Source organism: Pseudophryne corroboree, unplaced genomic scaffold (assembly GCF_028390025.1).
Source record: "Pseudophryne corroboree isolate aPseCor3 unplaced genomic scaffold, aPseCor3.hap2 scaffold_501, whole genome shotgun sequence".
Classification (NCBI taxonomy): domain Eukaryota; kingdom Metazoa; phylum Chordata; class Amphibia; order Anura; family Myobatrachidae; genus Pseudophryne; species Pseudophryne corroboree.
Window position 1 is genome coordinate 179,038 of NW_026970107.1, and position 23,347 is coordinate 202,384.

Sequence of the window (23,347 nt, forward strand, 5' to 3'; positions counted from 1 at the left end):
TTCCCCCTTTTTCATTAGTAACAGGGATCTTTCTCAACATGCTGGGCGCTAAAATGTTTTTAAGGCGAGTGTTTTTCTTGATAACCACTCTTAATTGAGGATTCAAAGTCAATTGTAATATTTTATCCTGTTGTAAAATCCCAAAATTTGATTGGAGTACTTTCTTTATTTGATTTGATTGATTGTTATATTTAGACACATATACCGTTGTGCCCTCTTGATCCCATTCTCCCTTCCCTAGCCCCCCCCCCTTGGGAGCCCTTTTATTTATTCATTTGTTTTTATTCTTATTTTTATATTTTAACAATTTCTGCCTGTCTCCATTTAAAACCTTCTCATAAGCTGATTCCAAAATGGGAACAGGGTATCCTCTATACACAAAATCCTCATACATTTTTTCTGCTTGCGGAATAAAATATTCCAATTTATAGCAATTCCGGTGCAGTCTGTTGAACTGACTAAAAGGCACATTTTTTAACCACGGTTTATAGTGGCATCTGGTATAGTGAAGGAAACTGTTTGTATCAACTAGTTTCCTGTAATTGTCAGTATTAAGACCGTTTCCCCTGGAGGAGACAATCAAATCCAAATAATGAACTGAACTAGGTCTGTAAGTGTGAGTGAACTTCAAATTAAATGTGTTGTGATTTAAAAAAGTGACAAACTGAAGTGCACTGTGCTCATCTCCATTCCAAATAATAAACAAATCGTCTATATAATGGCCATAGTACACTAGGTTTGCACCAAATGGTCCCCCCCAAATATACTGATCTTCAAATGCGCCCATATAAAGGTTTGCAAAACTTGTCGCAAACCTAGTGCCCATGGCTGTTCCCAGCACCTGTAAAAAGAAAGAATCCTCAAACGTGAAATAATTGTGCGTCAAAATAAACATAAGTGATTCTAACAAAAACGTGTTAAATTCGTCTGAGATCTCTCTATCCGTATCTAAAAATTCCTTTATTTTTTTGTACCCCCTTTATGTGGGGTATATGTGTGTACAAAGCTGTACATCTAATGAAAGAAAGGAGTATTGAGATCTCCACTCTATATTTTTAATGCAATTAAGCAAATGTGTTGTATCACGGATATGAGATTTCAGAGTAGTGACATATTTTTGTAGAAAATTATCTATAAACTGTGATAAATTAGATGTTAGTGACCCTATACCAGAAATAATAGGACGGCCCGGTGGTGATGTAAGTGACTTGTGTATTTTAGGAATGTAATAAAAAATAGGTGTAATAGGATATTTACAAAATAAAGAAGAATATTCATCTTTATTGATTATACCTTCTCCGAGGGCTCGGTCCAACAGACAGGTATATTGGATTTGATATTCTATTGATGGATCTCTTGATAATTTCTGATAAAATTGCTGATCTACTAACTGATGATAAGCTTCCCTAATGTATGCCTCCCTTGTTATGAGGACAACCCCTCCTCCTTTATCAGCATTTCGGATAACCAAGGAATGATCCCTTTCTAACTCTTTAAGTGCTTTCATCTCATTCCTCGACAAATTAGACCCATATGTTTTACTTTTACAAATTGTCTTAAAGTCCTCCATAGTTTTCTTGTAAAAATACAAAATGGTACCTGATTTATGATTGCTTGGGTAGAAATTTGATTTCTTCTTAAACTGATTTCTTATTCCTACATTCAGTCCCTGAGTTCTTGTATCAAATATTTTAATTTCCTCATTTCCTAAATCTACATGATTTTCCTCCCATAAGCTCTCAAGGGTTAAAAGGGACTCTATATCTGATGTATTTGATATTACTGGAGAAATTTCCTCCTTATTCTTCAATCTTTTAGATGCAAAGTATCTTTTTCTGCATAAATTCCTAACAAATTGGTTCAACTCTACAAACAGATCAAACATATTGGGACTTTTGGATGGAACAAAATTAAGTCCCTTCTTTAATAAAGAAATTTGATCTTTTGTAAGGGTTCTGTCTGTCAGGTTAAATATAGTATCTTGACTTATTGAATCCTTGGTTTTCTTACGTAATTTCCTCCCTCCTCTTCTTCCTCTGGGTCTCTTCGTCTTTTGGGGGTCCCCCCTGCTATGGGTGCATATCTGTTTCTGTGATTGAACTGTTCTAAAGGGCGGCTCTCTTCTAAAAAAGGTTTACTTCTGTCATTTCTATATGGGCCTGATTTTCTTTCTATAGAGTCTTGTCCATCATTGTATTTCTCTCTGAAATGTTGTTTAGGTGTTATCCATTGATTATTATTATTATTATTATTATTATTATTATTATTACATTTTATTTATAGGGCGCCACAAGTGTTTCGCAGCGCCGTACAAAGGACAGTACAGGGAGACAAAACTTAGCATAACAGTAAATAAATAACAAAAATGGAGTGCAGGTAACAAAGAGCAACACAATTCTCAAAACATAATACAGCTTAGATGTAAGTAGCGAAGGAGTAATCATTGTACTACTTGGGGCTGGCGGCCATAGATAGAGATGAGCCTTTACCAGCAGGAGAGAAAGCAGGTAAAGATGGTCGCTGAGTGAAATGTGTCAAGAAGAGGGTTTAGACAAGAGGAAAGAGGGCCCTGCTCTGAAGAGCTAACAATCTAGTGGGGAGGGGAAACAGACAGATGACATGAGGTGCAAGCAGGTAGAAGCCTGATGGTGGTATGCGAGCAAAGCAGAGATGTCCAAGGCATGGGGCAGGGGGATGGAGGAGCAGCCTAAGGACTAGGTTATGCATTGGAGGGGTACGCTTTGATGAATAGGTGGGTTTTCAATGCCCGTTTGAAGCTTTGCAAGGTCGGGGAGAGTCTAATGGAGCGGGGGAGCGCATTCCACTGAATGGGTGCAGCACGGGCAAAATCCTGAACTCGTGCATGGGAAGCAGTGACCAAGGCAGAGGAGAGGCGACGGTCATCAGCCGACCGTAGTGGGCGGGAGGGAGTATGAAGGGAGAGGAGGTTGGAGATGTAGGGAGCAGTGGAATTAGAGATGGCCTTGTATGTGAGGGTGAGGAGTTTGAAGAGGATTCTGTAGGATTACTGGTGGTATCATTCTGAACTCTTTCTTTATTGCTCCCTTCTTTAGGCCTAACATCACCATTAAGCTGCTGTTCTCTATTGGGGATACATTTCTTCCTATATTGCGGAGTGTTATTACCCCACTCATTCCTATTATAAGTTCTTTTATGATATGTCCTCACCTGGTTTTCTTGATAATCTTGTCTATCTCTAGCAAGTTTCCTACTTTTAAGAGCTAGGATTTCTTGTTCGTAAGCTTCTACTCGTTTATTTGTTAATCTATCTCTTTCATTAAAACTAGGAAGGTCTTTATACTGAATAAGGGTAGTTTTACCTTCCTCTATTTTGACACCTATTTCAGCTACTTTTCTTTCTCTGTATTGGATCAAAAGTTCAATCAATTTGAATGAACAATCATCCAATGTGTGATTCTAGCTCTCAATGAGTTTGGAATCATCATCAATAGCTAATGCTTTAATAAGTCTTAATCCCCTTGGGATCTGTTTGTTAGATAAATATTTCTTTAGGGACACACTGTCCCACCAGTGTCTCATCTCATCTTTTAGTAAATTCTCTAGTTTATAAAAACCTTTAATCAATCCATCTTCCTGATTAATAATTATTACTACTTTTCTCAATTACTCGATCACTTGTTTGTAAATACATTTCCCTCCTAGAGATACGGTTATTAAAGCATCTGAATTCACCCATATTGAAAGACCTGTGTTGTAACCAATTAAATAATGACTAAATATATTGCAGCAGCCAGAGACTACACACCTCACAAACAATTAGTGAACTACCTGATAATTTACAAAGAAATGTCTCGCGGTGCTATGTTGTTAATTTGCTTATATGTAGACAAAAATAGGATTTATATTATATTCAGCTGCTGAGTGTCAAATATGCTTGTGTGAGCATATATAAAAAAGGTCTCCTATTTTAATAGGGGAACCAACTAAACAATTTGGAAAAGCACTCTGCGCTAATTAATTCTATCAGGTCTTAAAACAAAATGAATTCACATAAATATAAAATACTTTTCTTTTATTAGAAAATAATCAAAAGATCTTTAAATTGATGTATATATAATATAAAAAAATAATAATTCATACAACAGACTAAATATATATATATATATATATACCTGCCTTTGGAAGAAGACGCCCTGCTGGCGTTGAAATGCGTTAGGATACAGGTGCTTATTGTTGCCAACTTCACTTGGAGCCTCATCCAGCTTTATTCTGTGCTGGAGATCAGCTATTTTCATTATTATTGCTACTACGGTATACCACTGATTACGGACCAGCCGCCGCCTGAGTGTTCATCTACCTCCTATTCATATTGGCAATTGCAGGGAGGCTCAATCGGAGCTGCCCGTGGGAGCACAGGTCAGCCGCCTGCTGTTGAGAGCCCGTACATTGTACCACGCAAGGTAACAGCCAACCGTCCGGATACTGCAGCCGCGTGTCAGCTTTACACAGCCGCAATTCATCCAGTCCGGCGGTTACTTCAGGTACGGCTTTCCACTCCCCGTGCAGGGGCCAGCGGCTGACCGCAGCAACATCGCTCCGGGCTCTCCCCCTTGTCACAGCGGTCAGTAGTTTACCAATTATGCCTTTTGCTCACAGCATCAACTACATGAGTTTCAATTTACGGTTATAAAAGTCCGGTCTACTACAGGATCATTGGATCAAGTTCACAGTTTTCTATGATCAGGACTGTTCGGTAATCATGTGGACCAAGTGAGTTTATGTATGTCAACACAGACTTTTTATTTTTTATTTTAACAGATATTAATCATTTCTGTTGGTAATATTCTATTTAAAGTGATATCCCTGGAGTCATAAGCTCTGGAATGGTACTAATTTGTACTTCTGTTATAAAATTAGCAGTAGGTTCACAGTTATAGAGATGTCATTTTAAAGTGTGTATTGTACTCCCGGGAGAATTATTGTTATCATAATACATTTTATGCATCAAAATAAATGCTTTTTTTTATTTGATTGTCTAGCGCAACTTGGTAATTTTTTCTACTTAAATATATACATAAACTATCATACCACTAAAATAAGTATATACAGACGAAATTTCTATTTCTAATGCCGGCTTTTCATATAATGATATATTTGAGGGGGGGGATCTCTTCTTTATAGATAAATACGATTTAGATATAGGGAATTAGTAGAGAAGCAAGGAGTCTTGTGTAGTAAGTTAAGCCCTTGGTAGATATTATGAGTATATGTCATTAACAATGTGGGAGTAAATTCAATTCAGTTTTGTATTGATTATATTTATATTGATTTACACATAGATTATATCAGTAGTATGGAAGTGGGATATATCTGTGTGAATATAATATGATTATCAAATCAACTTGGTTTTTTCCTGAAGAGAATGTAGTCAGGGGGCTAGTGAGACGGTTTATGAAGCGTGAGGTCATAGGATCGAATCCCGGACTGACCAAATAGGAAGAGGAGAGATGTATTTATTATTAATTATTATTATTTTTTAGTATTCACAAGTTCTTTTCAATAAATAAACAACTAGTATTTTTTAGATGATGAATAAACCAGAACAATTGTAATATAGAGGCCATGGAAATGACCGTAGGCTTATAAAATCAGTCATGTCCGAGAGTCAATCCTGAGTCCGATGAATTAATTGTTTTGAGTGAATATTACATTTTAAGCCTGATAAAGATAATAACGTTTTATATATACGGATTAATATTGTTTTACTTGTTTATTATTAGGTTTATATTAGGAATGAATTGTTTATAAACCTAGGGATTGAAAATATAGAAAATGGAGGTGAATTGAACACATATGTGGAGGAATCAATCACTAACAGATGTTTTAATTAGAGAGACCAATGAGAGACTTTATGCAGATATAAAAGAAGTCACCAGTCACTGTGAAAATACTCTTTGAGAAAGCTCCAGGAACGAGCGAAACGCGTTAGGGAAAGAAGGGACTTGTGGTGACAGTACCATTCACTAAGGATATCCATATATGTTTCCCTGTGCAAACACCGGACGCCAGCAAAATCCATCAGCGGCTTTCTGGGACTGCAGCGGCAACTACATGTTGGAGATCGGAGACGTCCGGAGCCTCCTAGCCGCACCCGACCGGCACACAGTGTATGTCTAATTGATACGTCATATGACCTGAGACGGAGGGTGAGCGCTCACGCATGCTGATAGCCCCATAGGGCTTTCCAGAGTTTCTCTTGCTATTTTGCACAATCAGTCCGCTGAGACTTTTTAGCTATTGATAAGTGAAATCAATTAACACCGGGTCCCTCTACATTTGCCAAGTGAATGGTTTGAGGATTTGTTGCCGTTCACTATAATTATAAGGATTGTCCTATACGTTTATTGTGGACATTTTGCATCTAGATATATTATGTGAATTGATTGACCTCCATTGAAATCCACTATATCCATAGGTATATAAAAAGCCGGCATTAGAAATAGAAATTTAGTCTGTATATACTAATTTTAGTGGTATGACAGTTTATGTATATATTTAGTCTGTTGTATGAATTATTATTTTTTATATTATATTGTGACAGGACGGTACCGTACGAAAGCACTTGCCGCTTTCGCGTCCTGTTGACTGCGCACAGACTGGAAGGTCAAGCCGCACGAGGCCTGACCACATAGGGGATTCCCGCTTACCGACAGTAACCACCTGTTACTGACTCCACCCACTGCGCTGTGGGCGGGTTTTTGCTGCCACCACCAAACTCCTAACCTGCCGTGGCGTTTGGAACCACGGTTCTGCTCTGTATGTGCCGACGCACTGCCTTACCACACCTGTGTGGTGTTGACGAATCCCCACTAGCCACTTGCTAGGCCTCTACCGGTAGCTGGTGGAAGGCGGAGCTTGGAAACGTTAGGTGCTTCCCTGGACAGCCGGAGGACGGGGCTAGGTTTGGCCTAACCCTGTAGGTCACAAGATGAAGCAGTCTTCTTGAGGCAAGGATGTTTATTGCTCAATAACCTTTAAAAAGGCTCCTCCCTATTGCTAGGGGCAACAGCATACAATCAGATGTTTTCAGCAGAATAAGATGTTACAATACCCCCTCCTATGGGCCAACTGCCCTCCTTTTATCCCTCTCCAAGACCCCTTACCACAGGGGGTAAGCCCTCCCTGTGGTGCACAACCAATCAATGTTTACCCATGAGCTGTGCATGCCTTGGTCTCATGCACAGCTAACATTGTCCCCTATGGACAGTGGGGAGTGGTCGGTCTCCTTTGACTCTCCCATCTTGGAGAATCAGGATACTCCCCGGTGCCGTTCAGTCTGGCTGGGGGAAAGTTTTCCCTCCTAAACTGACTTCCAGAAACCTGCCCGGGACCCAGCCCACTGGCTGCAGCCTGGATTTGGGCTCCAGAGCTGGGCAGCCTGGCTCCCCGGTCCAGGTTTCTAGGCCACTATGGCTGATCTCCATGGAGCTCCAAGAAACCACTCAGCTTGTTTCATAGCTGAGCTGCTTCTCTCTCTCCCTGTGCCCATTGGAAGTGTGAGGCTGGATGGGAAAGCATTCCGTTTTTGGGGAAAAGGTCTGGGAGAATCCATCAGCCTGCACAGCCATGGATTCCCCCCTCCTGGGACACACAACCAAGTAAGTGCAATTTACCTTTAAGTACATTACATTTAAATCACACTGTACATGTTATACATTTAAATACACTCTGAGCCTGCACAGGCTCCACATACCTAGGCACTGCAGTGCCTTACAACACACTGTACCTTCTATTATTTCACACAATGTCGGGTTTGTGGAATACTGTGTCCTAGACCTGCAGCCTGGCTGCTAGGACCCTGTCTGTGCTGGCTCCCCTAGCCCTGCAGCCTGGCTGCTAGGGCTCTCTCAGTGCTGGAGGTATGGGGCTGGCTTCCCCCACCCTCCAGCCTGCCTGCCTGCCACTGGGGTCCAGGGAGCTGGCTCTCCCTGTCCCCCCCAGTGTGGCACTACCTTTGTGGCCTCGCCGCACGCAGCAGGGCACCCCCCTGTACTGAAGCCCGGCGGCCCAGGACACTTGTCCCGGCCGCCGTGACTCTGGCTCTGTTGCAGCGCTGAGGCGCCGGGAGCGTAGCTCCCGGACCCCAGCGCTCATCAGCCTGCTTGCCAGCCTAATTGCACCCACGCCGCTAGGGAGCCGGCTAGCCCGGTCCCCGTGTGCGGTGCACCCCCCTTGCCGCCCGGCAGCCCGGGACGTTCGTCCCGGCTGCCGCGGCTGGCCACCCGTGCTGGGCTGAGGCGCCGGGAGCAGAGCTCCCGGCCCCCAGCGGCGGCACACACAGAGAGCACTGCAGCGGGAGCCGAGCTCCCAGCCGCAGCGCTCACCCTTCTCCCCGGAGCGCACACAGTTGGTGCGCCCGGGGTTGCACTGACCGCTGCCGTGAGTGGAGCTCCCGGACTCCGGCGGTTGGCGGCTGTCCTCTCCCCCGGCGCGCACACTCTGCTGAACGCGCCGGGGGCTGTCCTCACTGCCGTGGTCTCCGGAGAGGTCCGGGACCACGGCACAGCTTAAAAATTACAGTCTTATACATTTTCATAAAACACGGCGCTTAGCGCCCACAGCATTTCAAATCTGGCGCCAAGCGCCCTTTGTCCTTTAAAATGGCGCCGGGCACTAGGGGTTAACCCCTTCAGTGCCGCGGCGGCCATTGCCTCGTGGCTGGGGCTCTCCGGCCACACTCCCCCCCCCCCATTCAAGCGGGTCAACCAGGGACCCATGTCCCAACGATTTGGGTCCTGGTCCCGCAGTCCGTTGGGGTGAAGGGGACGCTACCTGGGGGGTGTAGGCTCTGGCCTAGACAGTGCATCCATAGTGTAGTGGGCCTCTCTTCGTGGGTGCACAATGTTCAAATAGTCCACCTGAAGTCCAAGTTCAAGGCTCCACCACAAAAGTCTGTCCAATTCCCCCAAGGTAGGTTGCAGCCACCTAACCGGTAGGTGGTAAGTCACCACGGTGGGGGGCCGGTTACAAACAAGTGCCACCCACGGTGTCCCAACTGTGGCATACCCCACCTCCCACAATAGCAGTATACTGCTCAACCAGGCCACAGGGTGCTCCTGCCCATATGGCTCTTTCTGGCTCGGTACTGCTCCCAGTCCGTGCAGTGGCGCAATAGTTCGTAACACACAGTCCTGGTCAAGAATGTGCGCCATCAGCACTGGAGCGGGTACCCGAGCCTCCTTCAATGACTGGAATGCCCACTCGCAAGCGGGTGCAAAGTCCACTGACTTGGGAATGCCCTTCCTAGCCATCTCTGTCAAGGGGTTCACTACAGGACTAAAGTCAATGACAACGTGTCCGTAGGGCCTTACAGGTTCTAAGGTCAGTACCGGTCTGGGTGATGTGGGTCGGGGACGGCCTCTGGTTGCCTCCACCCCCTCTGATTTGGGCCTACCCCTGTCTCCTCCCACATGGTGCCCCAGGCACTGCACCTCCGTCATACCTATCTGGCAACTGTCTGCCCTAACTGTCAGACCTGCCCTCCAATCCTCCTCCGTCGACCTATGACGCGGGAAACCTACCCTGTCACCTAGGCCTACTCCTTCCTCCTCGTCCGCTACCTGTGCCACAGTGATGGCGGCCAGACCACCAGCCTCTGGATCCTGTGTGGCATCCACTACAGGGAGGCTGCGTGTCCACAGCAACTTGCTGCAAGGGTTCTCCTATGGGCAGAGGCCCAGAGACAACACAACCGCTGGAGTGCCCCGGCTGCCAACGCATGGCACCAGCCTTACAGTTGGTCTGGGCGTCATCCGACATTCCAGACCAGGGTAAGCACTGTGTCAGGCACTTCAGGGTACGCTCTGTCTCCGGGTTACTGTCCAAAGGGGTTTCGCTGGCAACCGACACTGGTTGCGCAGGAACGTTCCCTGAGGGGACCAGTTGGACACATTCCCTATCTGGTCTATCCCCTCCCACTTTCCTGTCTACCCTGTACCTTAACCCTTCCCGCCAGGTCAAACTTCCTGCCCCAACCCTGTCAAGGCCGCTGCCAGAGTGGCGCCTCATGCCTTTCGGGGATGGGTCAGAGAGTTGAGCCTCCCTAAACTCCTGCCTGTGGCCCTCAATCTCTCCTAAATTGGGACACTCTACAGGGGGATCTAGGTGGGGACTACTAGGGTCAGTCTGGTAGGGGTCATTCATGGAAAAGTCAGTGTGGTTTCTCATACTCACCGCCGGAGTTGGCAAACCACTTGGGTCAGGAGCATCATTGGGCACCCCCACAGGATCAAACGAGCTGGAACCGACATCCTCTGCGTTGCTAGTGAACGTAGGCATACCAGAGGCAAAAGGCATGTGGGGTTGATGTACTGACATAGCCGCTGTAATCTTTTCCTCTGGGCTGGTTGATGCTGTGGTTGGCTGTGCTGGCAGTTGTCTAGCAGCTGTAGTCTTTTCCTCTGGGCTGGGCTGTGCTGGAGCAGCTGATGTCAACGGTGGTTGTGGAACTTGACTCCGGGGAATGGCGCCAACAAACGTAGTGACGATCCCACCACCCAGATCATTTCCTAGGACCACATCAGTTGGGAGACCATCCATGACGGCAACTTCTCGCAACTCTGGTCCAGCTCCCCAGTCCAGGTAGACTCTTGCCATGGGAACCGCTTTCTCTGTTCCTTCTGCCAGGGTGACCGTGGCAGTGCGACCCTGCAATACTGCAGCAGGATCTATAAGGTGGGGGCTCACCACAGTGATCGAGGCCCCAGAGTCTCTTAGGCCTTCTCCCTGCAGGGGTCCCACGCGGACTGGCTGCAGGTGCCTCCACATGTTGTGTAGGGGCTGTTTGGCCATGCAGGTGACTCTGTCCGCAGAGTGCACCTGTCTCTCGCCACACTCCATCGGACTGACTGGAGGGGGAACAGTCTCTGTAGGCTCATCTCCTCTCGTCAAACAAGCGATCCGGGCTCCAGCACTCGGATTTGGGGCACGAGTCTGGGGTGCTTGGGATGCAGGACAGTTCATCCTCAGATGTCCGATTTTCCCACAGCCGTAGCACTTTTTGTCCAGGCGTGGCTCTGATGGCCTCTGATTACTGGCAGGGGCACTGCGGGGCGGTTGCTGGCCAAAAGCACCCGGGTTGGAAGATGCTTGCTTTGGGGGGCGATGAGCTGAAGAGGGGTGTCCCCCTGGTGGTACAGTGTTTTGGGGCTGGCTGCTGGTTGGGCGCTTCTGCCCCTGCGGCCGAATTGCCACATACTTGTCTGCTAACTGGGCAGCCATCTTTAAGCTGGGTGGCTCCCGATCTAGCACCCACTCCTTCACTTCTTGGGCGCACCGGCGGTAGAACTGCTCCCTGCAGATCAGGTCGATCAGTGCGTCCCATGTAGTGGCATCCGAATCCTTCACCCACTTCACCACGTACTGCCGCAGCTGGGTGGCGAACTGCTCATGGGTGCTGCTAGGATTCTTGGGCAAGTCTCTGAACTTCTTCCTGTAAGACTCTGGAGTGATGAAGAATCGCTGGAGGAGGGCCTTCGCGACTTCGTCGTAGTTCCCACAGTCCTCCGTGGCCACTCCTCGATAGGCCTCCAAGGCCTCTCCATGCAGAGTGGGCACAAGGTGTCTCACCCACTCTGACTTGGGTAAATCGTGTAGTTTACAAGTACTTTCAAAAACTTGCAAATGTCCATCAATGTCCCCATCACTGTCTGCAAACTTGGCAAACTGAACTCGTCCTGATCTGTGTACAACAGCTGACAACGGCTCCCGGGGTACCACGGCTGGTGATGCCCGCTCCGCATGCCACATCCGGATGACAAGCATGCGTTCTTGCTCCGTTGCCCTTTCCCCCAATTCCTCTAGCCGATCTGCTAGGGTATCCGGGCCGCCCCCCCCCGGGACGTTGGGATCCTGGCCCTGCTAGGGATTGCTGGGAAACATGGCTGCTGGGAGAGAGGGCGGGGCTTGTGGTTCTCACCGGTTCTGTGCGAAGGTCCACTGTTGGGTCGTCCTCTGCGATGCTGACGCCGTCAGTTTTTTCCACCTCCACCCGATGAGACTCCTCCCAGCTCCTGAGCGCCGCCTGCATGACGCTCCTGGACGCGTTGAAAGGGATTTCCACACCCTTCCCCTGGCATACGATCTCCAGATCCTCCTTGGACATTCCGCTGAATTCCGCCATTTTGTGCGTTCTCCTGCGCTGCAGTTACTCCTCTCCTGAGTAACTCGGCTTTTCCAATCGGGTGATGAAAAGCCGCCTGGGAATATCCCACCACTATGCCACCAATTTCTGTGACAGGACGGTACCGTACGAAAGCACTTGCCGCTTTCGCGTCCCGTTGACTGCGCACAGACTGGAAGGTCAAGCCGCACGAGGCCTGACCACATAGGGGATTCCCGCTTACCGTCAGTAACCGCCTGTTACTGACTCCACCCACTGCGCTGTGGGCGGGTTTTTGCTGCCACCACCAAACTCCTAACCTGCCGTGGCGTTTGGAACCACGGTTCTGCTCTGTATGTGCCGACGCACTGCCTTACCACACCTGTGTGGTGTTGACGAATCCCCACTAGCCACTTGCTAGGCCTCTACCGGTAGCTGGCGGAAGGCGGAGCTTGGAGACGTTAGGTGCTTCCCTGGACAGCCGGAGGACGGGGCTAGGTTTGGCCTAACCCTGTAGTTCACAAGATGAAGCAGTCTTCTTGAGGCAAGGATGTTTATTGCTCAATAACCTTTAAAAAGGCTCCTCCCTATTGCTAGGGGCAACAGCATACAATCAGATGTTTTCAGCAGAATAAGATGTTACAATACCCCCTCCTATGGGCCAACTGCCCTCCTTTTATCCCTCTCCAAGACCCCTTACCACAGGGGGTAAGCCCGCCCTGTGGTGCACAACCAATCAATGTTTACCCATGAGCTGTGCATGCCTTGGTCCTATGCACAGCTAACATTGTCCCCTATGGACAGTGGGGAGTGGTCGGTCTCCTTTGACTCTCCCATCTTGGAGAATCAGGATACTCCCCGGTGCCGTTCAGTCTGGCTGGGGGAAAGTTTTCCCTCCTAAACTGACTTCCAGAAACCTGCCCGGGACCCAGCCCACTGGCTGCAGCCTGGATTTGGGCTCCAGAGCTGGGCAGCCTGGCTCCCCGGTCCAGGTTTCTAGGCCACTACGGCTGATCTCCATGGAGCTCCAAGAAACCACTCAGCTTGTTTCATGGCTGAGCTGCTTCTCTCTCTCCCTGTGCCCCTTGGAAATGTGAGGCTGGATGGGAAAGCATTCCGTTTTTGGGGAAAAGGTCTAGGAGAATCCATCAGCCTGCACAGCCATGGATTTCCCCCCTCCTGGGACACACAACCAAGTAAGTGCAATTTACCTTGAAATACATTACATTTAAATCACACTGTACATGTTATACATTTAAATACACTCTGAGCCTGCACAGGCTCCACATACCTAGGCACTGCAGTGCCTTACAACACACTGTACCTTCTATTATTTCACACAATGTCGGGTTTGTGGAATACTGTGTCCTAGTCCTGCAGCCTGGCTGCTAGGACCCTGTCTGCGCTGGCTCCCCTAACCCTGCAGCCTGGCTGCTAGGGCTCTCTCAGTGCTGGAGGTATGGGGCTGGCTTCCCCCACCCTCCAGCCTGCCTGCCTGCCACTGGGGTCCAGGGAGCTGGCTCTCCCTGTCCCCCCCAGTGTGGCACTACCTTTGTGGCCTTGCCGCACGCAGCGGCGCACCCCCCTGTACTGAAGCCCGGCGGCCCGGGACACTTGTCCCGGCCGCCGTGACTCTGGCTCTGTTGCAGCGCTGAGGCGCCGGGAGCGTAGCTCCCGGACCCCAGCGCTCATCAGCCTGCTTGCCAGCCTAATTGCACCCACGCCGCTAGGGAGCCGGCTAGCCCGGTCCCCGTGTGCGGTGCACCCCCCTTGCCGCCCGGCAGCCCGGGACGTTCGTCCCGGCTGCCGCGGCTGGCCACCCGTGCTGGGCTGAGGCGCCGGGAGCAGAGCTCCCGGCCCCCAGCGGCGGCACACACAGAGAGCACTGCAGCGGGAGCCGAGCTCCCACCCTTCTCCCCGGAGCGCACATAGTTGGTGCGCCCGGGGTTGCACTGACCGCTGCCGGGAGCGGAGCTCCCGGACTCCGGCGGTCGGCGGCTGTCCTCTCCCCCGGCGCGCACACTCTGCTGAGCGCGCCGGGGGCTGTCCTCACTGCCGTGGTCTCCGGAGAGGTCCGGGACCACGGCACAGCTTAAAAATTACAGTCTTATACATTTTCATAAAACACGGCGCCTAGCGCCCACAGCATTTCAAATCTGGCGCCAAGCGCCCTTTGTCCTTTAAAATGGTGCCGGGCACTAGGGGTTAACCCCTTCAGTGCCGCGGCGGCCATTTGCCTCGTGGCTGGGGCTCTCCGGCCACATATATATACATCAATTTAAAGATATTTTGATCATTTTCTAATAAAAGTAAAGTATTTTATATTATGTGAATTCATTTTGTTTTAAGACCTGATAGAATTAATTAGTGCAGAGTGCTTTTCCAAATTGCGGGAGGGGAGGGTTAGACTGCGGTAGGGGAGGGTTAGACTGCAGTAGGGGAGGGATAGGCTGCGGTAGGGGAAGGTTAGGTTTAGGTTGCGTGAGGGGAGGTTAGGGTTAGGCTGCGGGCGTGGGAGGGTTAGGGTTATGCTGCGGGAGGGGAGGGTTAGGGTTAGGCTGCGGGAGCGGAGGGTTAGGGTTAGGCTGCAAGAGGGGGAGGTTAGGTTTAGGTTGCGGGAGGGGATGGTTAGGGTTAGGCAGTGTGAGGGTTAGGTTTAGGCTGCGGGAGGGGAGGGTTAGGCTGTGGGAGGGGAAGGTTAGGTTTAGGTTGCAGGAGGGGAGGGTTAGGTTTAGGCTGTGGGAGGGTTAGGTTTAGGCTGCGGGAGGGGAGGTTAGGTTTAGGTTGCAGGAGGGGAGGGTTAGGTTTAGGCTGTGGGAGGGTTAGGGTTAGGCTGTGGGAGGGGAAGGTTAGGTTTAGGTTGTGGGAGGGGAGGGTTAGGGTTAGGTTGTGGGAGGGGAGGGTTAGGTTGTGGGAGGGGAAGGTTAGGTTTAGGTTGCAGGAGGGGAGGGTTAGGTTTAGGCTGTGGGAGGGTTAGGGTTAGGCTGTGGGAGGGGAAGTTAGGTTTAGGTTGCAGGAGGGGAGGTTAGGTTTAGGCTGCGGGAGGGGAGCTTAGGTTTAGGTTGCAGGAGGGGAGGTTAGGTTTAGGTTGCAGGAGGGGAGGGTTAGGTTTAGGTTGTGGGAGGGGAAGGTTAGGTTTAGGTTGTGGGAGGGGAGGGTTAGGGTTAGGCTGTGGGCGGGGAGGGTACGGTTGCGGGAGGGGTTATTTAGAGTTAAGGGGGATGTTAAGCATACTTACCTGACCTCTGTTGGAATGCCGGTGTCGGTTTTATGACTGTTGACATCCTATATGCCGGCATCCTGTATCACACCCACCTCCACGGATCCTCAGTGCTGCCACACTCTGCTGGAACTCTACTGCAGCCTCAGATCACTATTCAGTGGCCCTGGCACCGCTTCAGCATTGCCGCTTACCCAGTCTCCTCACACAGACCGGTGGCACCTGACCCTCACACAGACCGGTGGCACCTGACCCTGCTCCATCGCTCCGCTCCTCGGCGTCTGCAAGGTGTTTTCCCTCCTCGTGACCTAGAGCTCCACTAAGTATCAGCCTCTTGCACTGGAATGTCCATAGGCTTCTATCAGAGATGTTCTGCTTCCATGCTCATATACTGTATATATAAATATATTTGTGGTTTCCGTGTCACAGGGGATCGTTACGTGGTGGTAGATTGTGGAGGAGGCACTGTTGATTTGACCGTCCATCAAATCCGATTACCAGAAGGTCACCTGAAGGAACTGTACAAGGCATCAGGTACAAACTGAAAACAGAAATGGTCGAGGAACCTTTAATGTGCAATGAATGGAATAAATGTGTCCATCATACAAAGAACATCTCACTGGGAATGTAAAAATGGATATCGACGACACATTGGGCGCTAATTGCCAGAAATATGTTTAAACACCAAAACATGGGACATGACGTCACTTATACATGTGTATAGTACTAGTGTCACACACTTCTTATCAGCCTATTTACCCACAATGCAATGCCATGTACAGATATCACTAGGCATGGTACAAAGACGCTGAATTACTTATAACGATGGATGCGACAGGACGCTGCTCACAATACATCCAAAAGTACAAAATAGTGTATTTAAAATGTATTCATAAATAAAAATATAACACATCTCATATGCACACAGTGATAAATAGAACGCTCCAAAACGTTCACTTAATATTATCTCACGGTCCCCTATTATGTCCAATCTTTATAAGACCACAGTATAGCAATACATATATAATAACATGTAAACCCGCAATGGCTGTCATTACATACTGTACTATCACAGCGGAGAGTCTGGAAGGGAAACAGGTCACCCCCTTATGTCTCGTGTCTCCTGAAGACGTAGAGTTTGAGATCTGTGTCCCCCCTATACTGGCTAGTAATAAATGAATGTATTGGTGTGCTCTGTGGGCTCCTTATAGTAAGTAATAATACCTGATTGTATAGGTGAGATCTGTGTGTCCCCCCTATACTGGCTAGTAATAAATGAATGTATTGGTGCGCTCTGTGTGCTCCTTATAGTAAGTAATAATACCTGATTGTATAGGTGAGATCTGTGTGTCCCCCCTATACTGGCTAGTAATAAATGTATGTATTGGTGCGCTCTGTGTGCTCCTTATAGTAAGTAATAATACCTGATTGTATAGGTGAGATCTGTGTCCCCCCCCTATACTGGCTAGTAATAAATGAATGTATTGGTGCGCTCTGTGTGCTCCTTATAGTAAGTAATAATACCTGATTGTATAGGTGAGATCTGTGTGTCCCCCCTATACTGGCTAGTAATAAATGAATGTATTGGTGCGCTCTGTGTGCTCCTTATAGTAAGTAATAATACCTGATTGTATAGGTGAGATCTGTGTGTCCCCCCTATACTGGCTAGTAATAAATGAATGTATTGGTGCGCTCTGTGTGCTCCTTATAGTAAGTAATAATACCTGATTGTATAGGTGAGATCTGTGTCCCCCCCCTATACTGGCTAGTAATAAATAAATGTATTGGTGCGCTCTGTGTGCTCCTTATAGTAAGTAATAATACCTGATTGTATAGGTGAGATCTGTGTGTCCCCCCTATACTGGCTAGTAATAAATGAATGTATTGGTGCGCTCTGTGTGCTCCTTATAGTAAGTAATAATACCTGATTGTATAGGTGAGATCTGTGTCCCCCCCCTATACTGGCTAGTAATAAATAAATGTATTGGTGCGCTCTGTGTGCTCCTTATAGTAAGTAATAATACCTGATTGTATAGGTGAGATCTGTGTGTCCCCCCTATACTGGCTAGTAATTAATGAATGTATTGGTGTGCTCTGTGTACTCCTTATAGTAAGTAATAATACCTGATTGTATAGATGAGATCTGTGTGTCCCCACTATACTGGCTAGTAATAAATGAATGTATTGGTGCGCTCTGTGTGCTCCTTATAGTAAGTAATAATACCTGATTGTATAGGTGAGATCTGTGTGTCCTCTATACTGGCTAGTAATAAATGAATGTATTGGTGCGCTCTGTGTGCTCCTTATAGTAAGTAATAATACCTGATTGTATAGGTGAGATCTGTGTGTCCTCTATACTGGCTAGTAATAAATGAATGTATTGGTGCGCTCTGTGTGCTCCTTATAGTAAGTAATAATACCTGATTGTATAGGTGAGATCTGTGTGTCCTCTATACTGGCTACTAATAAATGTATGTATTGGTGTGCTCTGTGTACTCCTTATAGTAAGTAATAATACCTGATTGTATAGGTGAGATCTGTGTGTCCTCTATACTGGCTACTAATAAATGTATGTATTGGTGTGCTCTGTGTACTCCTTATAGTAAGTAATAATACCTGATTGTATAGGTGAGATCTGTGTGTCCTCTATACTGGCTACTAATAAATGAATGTATTGGTGCGCTCTGTGTGCTCCTTATAGTAAGTAATAATACCTGATTGTATAGATGAGATCTGTGTGTCCCCACTATACTGGCTAGTAATAAATGAATGTATTGGTGCGCTCTGTGTGCTCCTTATAGTAAGTAATAATACCAGATTGTATAGGTGAGATCTGTGTGTCCCCCCTATACTGGCTAGTAATAAATGAATGTATTGGTGCGCTCTGTGTGCTCCTTATAGTAAGTAATAATACCTGATTGTATAGGTGAGATCTGTGTGTCCCTATACTGGCTAGTAATAAATGAATGTATTGGTGCGCTCTGTGTGCTCCTTATAGTAAGTAATAATACCTGATTGTATAGGTGAGATCTGTGTGTCCTCTATACTGGCTAGTAATAAATGAATGTATTGGTGCGCTCTGTGGTCTCCTTATAGTAAGTAATAATACCTGATTGTATAGGTGAGATCTGTGTGTCCCCCCTATACTGGCTAGTAATAAATGAATGTATTGGTGCGCTCTGTGTGCTCCTTATAGTAAGTAATAATACCTGATTGTATAGGTGAGATCTGTGTCCCCCCTATACTGGCTAGTAATAAATGAATGTATTGGTGCGCTCTGTGTGCTCCTTATAGTAAGTAATAATACCTGATTGTATAGGTGAGATCTGTGTCCCCCCTATACTGGCTAGTAATAAATGAATGTATTGGTGCGCTCTGTGTGCTCCTTATAGTAAGTAATAATACCTGATTGTATAGGTGAGATCTGTGTGTCCCCCCTATACTGGCAAGTAATAAATGAATGTATTGGTGCGCTCTGTGTGCTCCTTATAGTAAGTAATAATACCTGATTGTATAGATGAGATCTGTGTGTCTCCCCTATACTGGCTAGTAATAAATGAATGTTTTGGTGCGCTCTGTGTACTCCTTATAGTAAGTAATAATACCTGATTGTATAGGTGAGATCTGTGTGTCCCCCCTATACTGGCTAGTAATAAATGAATGTTTTGGTGCGCTCTGTGTACTCCTTATAGTAAGTAATAATACCTGATTGTATAGGTGAGATCTGTGTGTCCCCTATACTGGCTAGTAATAAATGAATGTATTGGTGCGCTCTGTGTGCTCCTTATAGTAAGTAATAATACCTGATTGTATAGGTGAGATCTGTGTCCCCCCTATACTGGCTAGTAATAAATGAATGTATTGGTGCGCTCTGTGGGCTCCTTATAGTAAGTAATAACACCTGATTGTATAGATGAGATCTGTGTGTCCCCCCTATACTGGCTAGTAATAAATGAATGTATTGGTGCGCTCTGTGTGCTCCTTATAGTAAGTAATAATACCTGATTGTATAGGTGAGATCTGTGTGTCCCCCCCTATACTGGCTAGTAATAAATGTATGTATTGGTGCGCTCTGTGGGCTCCTTATAGTAAGTAATAATACCTGATTGTATAGGTGAGATCTGTGTCGCCCCCCTATACTGGCTAGTAATAAATGAATGTATTGGTGCGCTCTGTGTGCTCCTTATAGTAAGTAATAATACCTGATTGTATAGGTGAGATCTGTGTCCCCCCCCTATACTGGCTAGTAATAAATGAATGTATTGGTGCGCTCTGTGTGCTCCTTATAGTAAGTAATAATACCTGATTGTATAGGTGAGATCTGTGTCCCCCCCCTATACTGGCTAGTAATAAATGAATGTATTGGTGCGCTCTGTGTGCTCCTTATAGTAAGTAATAATACCTGATTGTATAGGTGAGATCTGTGTGTCCCCTATACTGGCTAGTAATAAATGAATGTATTGGTGCGCTCTGTGTGCTCCTTATAGTAAGTAATAATACCTGATTGTATAGGTGAGATCTGTGTGTCCCCCCTATACTGGCTAGTAATAAATGAATGTATTGGTGCGCTCTGTGTGCTCCTTATAGTAAGTAATAATACCTGATTGTATAGGTGAGATCTGTGTCCCCCCCCTATACTGGCTAGTAATAAATAAATGTATTGGTGCGCTCTGTGTGCTCCTTATAGTAAGTAATAATACCTGATTGAATAGGTGAGATCTGTGTGTCCCCCCTATACTGGCTAGTAATAAATGAATGTATTGGTGCGCTCTGTGTGCTCCTTATAGTAAGTAATAACACCTGATTGTATAGGTGAGATCTGTCCCCCCCCCCTATACTGGCTAGTAATAAAAGAATGTATTGGTGCGCTCTGTGTGCTCCTTATAGTAAGTAATAATACCTGATTGTATAGGTGAGATCTGTGTGTCCCCTATACTGGCTAGTAATAAATAAATGTATTGGTGCGCTCTGTGTGCTCCTTATAGTAAGTAATAATACCTGATTGTATAGGTGAGATCTGTGTGTCCACCCTATACTGGCTAGTAATAAATGAATGTATTGGTGCGCTCTGTGTGTTCCTTATAGTAAGTAATAATACCTGATTGTATAGGTGAGATCTGTGTGTCCCCTATACTGGCTAGTAATAAATGAATGTATTGGTGCGCTCTGTGTGCTCCTTATAGTAAGTAATAATACCTGATTGTATAGGTGAGATCTGTGTGTCCCCCCTATACTGGCTAGTAATAAATGAATGTATTGGTGCGCTCTGTGTGCTCCTTATAGTCAGTAATAATACCTGATTGTATAGGTGAGATCTGTGTGTCCCCCCTATACTGGCTAGTAATAAATGAATGTATTGGTGCGCTCTGTGTGCTCCTTATAGTCAGTAATAATACCTGATTGTATAGGTGAGATCTGTGTGTCCCTATACTGGCTAGTAATAAATGAATGTATTGGTGCGCTCTGTGTGTTCCTTATAGTAAGTAATAATACCTGATTGTATAGGTGAGATCTGTGTGTCCCCTATACTGGCTAGTAATAAATGAATGTATTGGTGCGCTCTGTGTGCTCCTTATAGTAAGTAATAATACCTGATTGTATAGGTGAGATCTGTGTCCCCTATACTGGCTAGTAATAAATGAATGTATTGGTGCGCTCTGTGTGCTCCTTATAGTAAGTAATAATACCTGATTGTATAGGTGAGTTCTGTGTGTCCCCCCTATACTGGCTAGTAATAAATGAATGTATTGGTGCGCTGTGTGTGCTCCTTATAGTAATTAATAATACCTGATTGTATAGGTGAGTTCTGTGTGTCCCCTATACTGGCTAGTAATAAATGAATGTATTAGTGCGCTCTTTGTGCTCCTTATAGTAAGTAATAATACCTGATTGTATAGGTGAGATCTGTGCCCCCCCCCCCCCCCCCCTATACTGGCTAGTAATAAATGAATGTATTGGTGCGCTCTGTGTGCTCCTTATAGTAAGTAATAATACCTGATTGTATAGGTGAGATCTGTGTCCCCCCCTATACTGGCTAGTAATAAATGAATGTATTGGTGCGCTCTGTGTGCTCCTTATAGTAAGTAATAATACCTGATTGTATAGGTGAGATCTGTGTGTCCCCCCTATACTGGCTAGTAATAAATGAATGTATTGGTGCGCTCTGTGTGCTCCTTATAGTAAGTAATAATACCTGATTGTATAGGTGAGATCTGTGTGTCACCCTATACTGGCTAGTAATAAATGAATGTATTGGTGCGCTCTGTGTGTTCCTTATAGTAAGTAATAATACCTGATTGTATAGGTGAGATCTGTGTCCCCCCCCCAATACTGGCTAGTAATAAATGAATGTATTGATGCGCTCTGTGTGCTCCTTATAGTAAGTAATAATACCTGATTGTATAGGTGAGATCTGTGTGTCACCCTATACTGGCTAGTAATAAATGAATGTATTGGTGCGCTCTGTGTGTTCCTTATAGTAAGTAATAATACCTGATTGTATAGGTGAGATCTGTGTCCCCCCTATACTGGCTAGTAATAAATGAATGTATTGGTGCGCTCTGTGTGCTCCTTATAGTAAGTAATAATACCTGATTGTATAGGTGAGATCTGTGTGTCCCCTATACTGGCTAGTAATAAATGAATGTATTGGTGCGCTCTGTGTGCTCCTTATAGTAAGTAATAATACCTGATTGTATAGGTGAGATCTGTGTCCCCCCTATACTGGCTAGTAATAAATGAATGTATTGGTGCGCTCTGTGTGCTCCTTATAGTAAGTAATAATACCTGATTGTATAGGTGAGATCTGTGTCCCCCCCCTATACTGGCTAGTAATAAATGAATGTATTGGTGCGCTCTGTGTGCTCCTTATAGTAAGTAATAATACCTGATAGTATAGGTGAGATCTGTGTCCCCCCCCTATACTGGCTAGTAATAAATGAATGTATTGGTGCGCTCTGTGTGCTCCTTATAGTAAGTAATAATACCTGATTGTATAGGTGAGATCTGTGTCCCCCCCCTATACTGGCTAGTAATAAATGAATGTATTGGTGCGCTCTGTGTGCTCCTTATAGTAAGTAATAATACCGGATTGTATAGGTGAGATCTGTGTGTCCCCCCTATACTGGCTAGTAATAAATGAATGTATTGGTGCGCTCTGTGTGCTCCTTATAGTAAGTAATAACACCTGATTGTATAGATGAGATCTGTGTGTCCCCCCCCCTATACTGGCTAGTAATAAATGAATGTATTGGTGCGCTCTGTGTGCTCCTTATAGTAAGTAATAACACCTGATTGTATAGGTGAGATCTGTGTGTCCCCCCCTATACAGGCTAGTAATAAATGAATGTATTGGTGCGCTCTGTGTACTCCTTATAGTAAGTAATAATACCTGATTGTATAGGTGAGATCTGTGTGTCCCCCCTATACTGGCTAGTAATAAATGAATGTATTGGTGCGCTCTGTGTGCTCCTTATAGTAAGTAATAATACCTGATTGTATAGGTGAGATCTGTGTGTCCCCCCCTATACTGGCTAGTAATAAATGAATGTATTGGTGCGCTCTGTGTGCTCCTTATAGTAAGTAATAATACCTGATTGTATATAGATGAGATCTGTGTCCCCTATACGGGCTAGTAATAAATTAATGTATTGGTGCGCTCTGTGTGCTCCTTATAGTAAGTAATAATACCTGATTGTATAGGTGAGATCTGTGTCCCCCCCTATACTGGCTAGTAATAAATGAATGTATTGGTGCGCTCTGTGTGCTCCTTATAGTAAGTAATAATACCTGATTGTATAGATGAGATCTGTGTCCCCTATACGGGCTAGTAATAAATGAATGTATTGGTGCGCTCTGTGTGCTCCTTATAGTAAGTAATAATACCTGATTGTATAGGTGAGATCTGTGTGTCCCCCCTATACTGGCTAGTAATAAATGAATGTATTGGTGCGCTCTGTGTGCTCCTTATAGTAAGTAATAATACC

General features: G+C 46.0%; 1 protein-coding gene across 1 annotated transcript in view; it reads left to right on the plus strand.

Annotated features, from left to right (window-relative positions):
* Positions 1–23,347, plus strand: part of LOC135030565 (heat shock 70 kDa protein 12A) — a 251,484-nt gene that overhangs the window by 152,529 nt on the left and 75,608 nt on the right. The window contains exon 6 of the mRNA XM_063953943.1: positions 15,792–15,896. Coding sequence (XP_063810013.1) covers positions 15,792–15,896 — 105 coding nt within the window. The remainder of the gene's footprint in view (positions 1–15,791; positions 15,897–23,347) is intronic.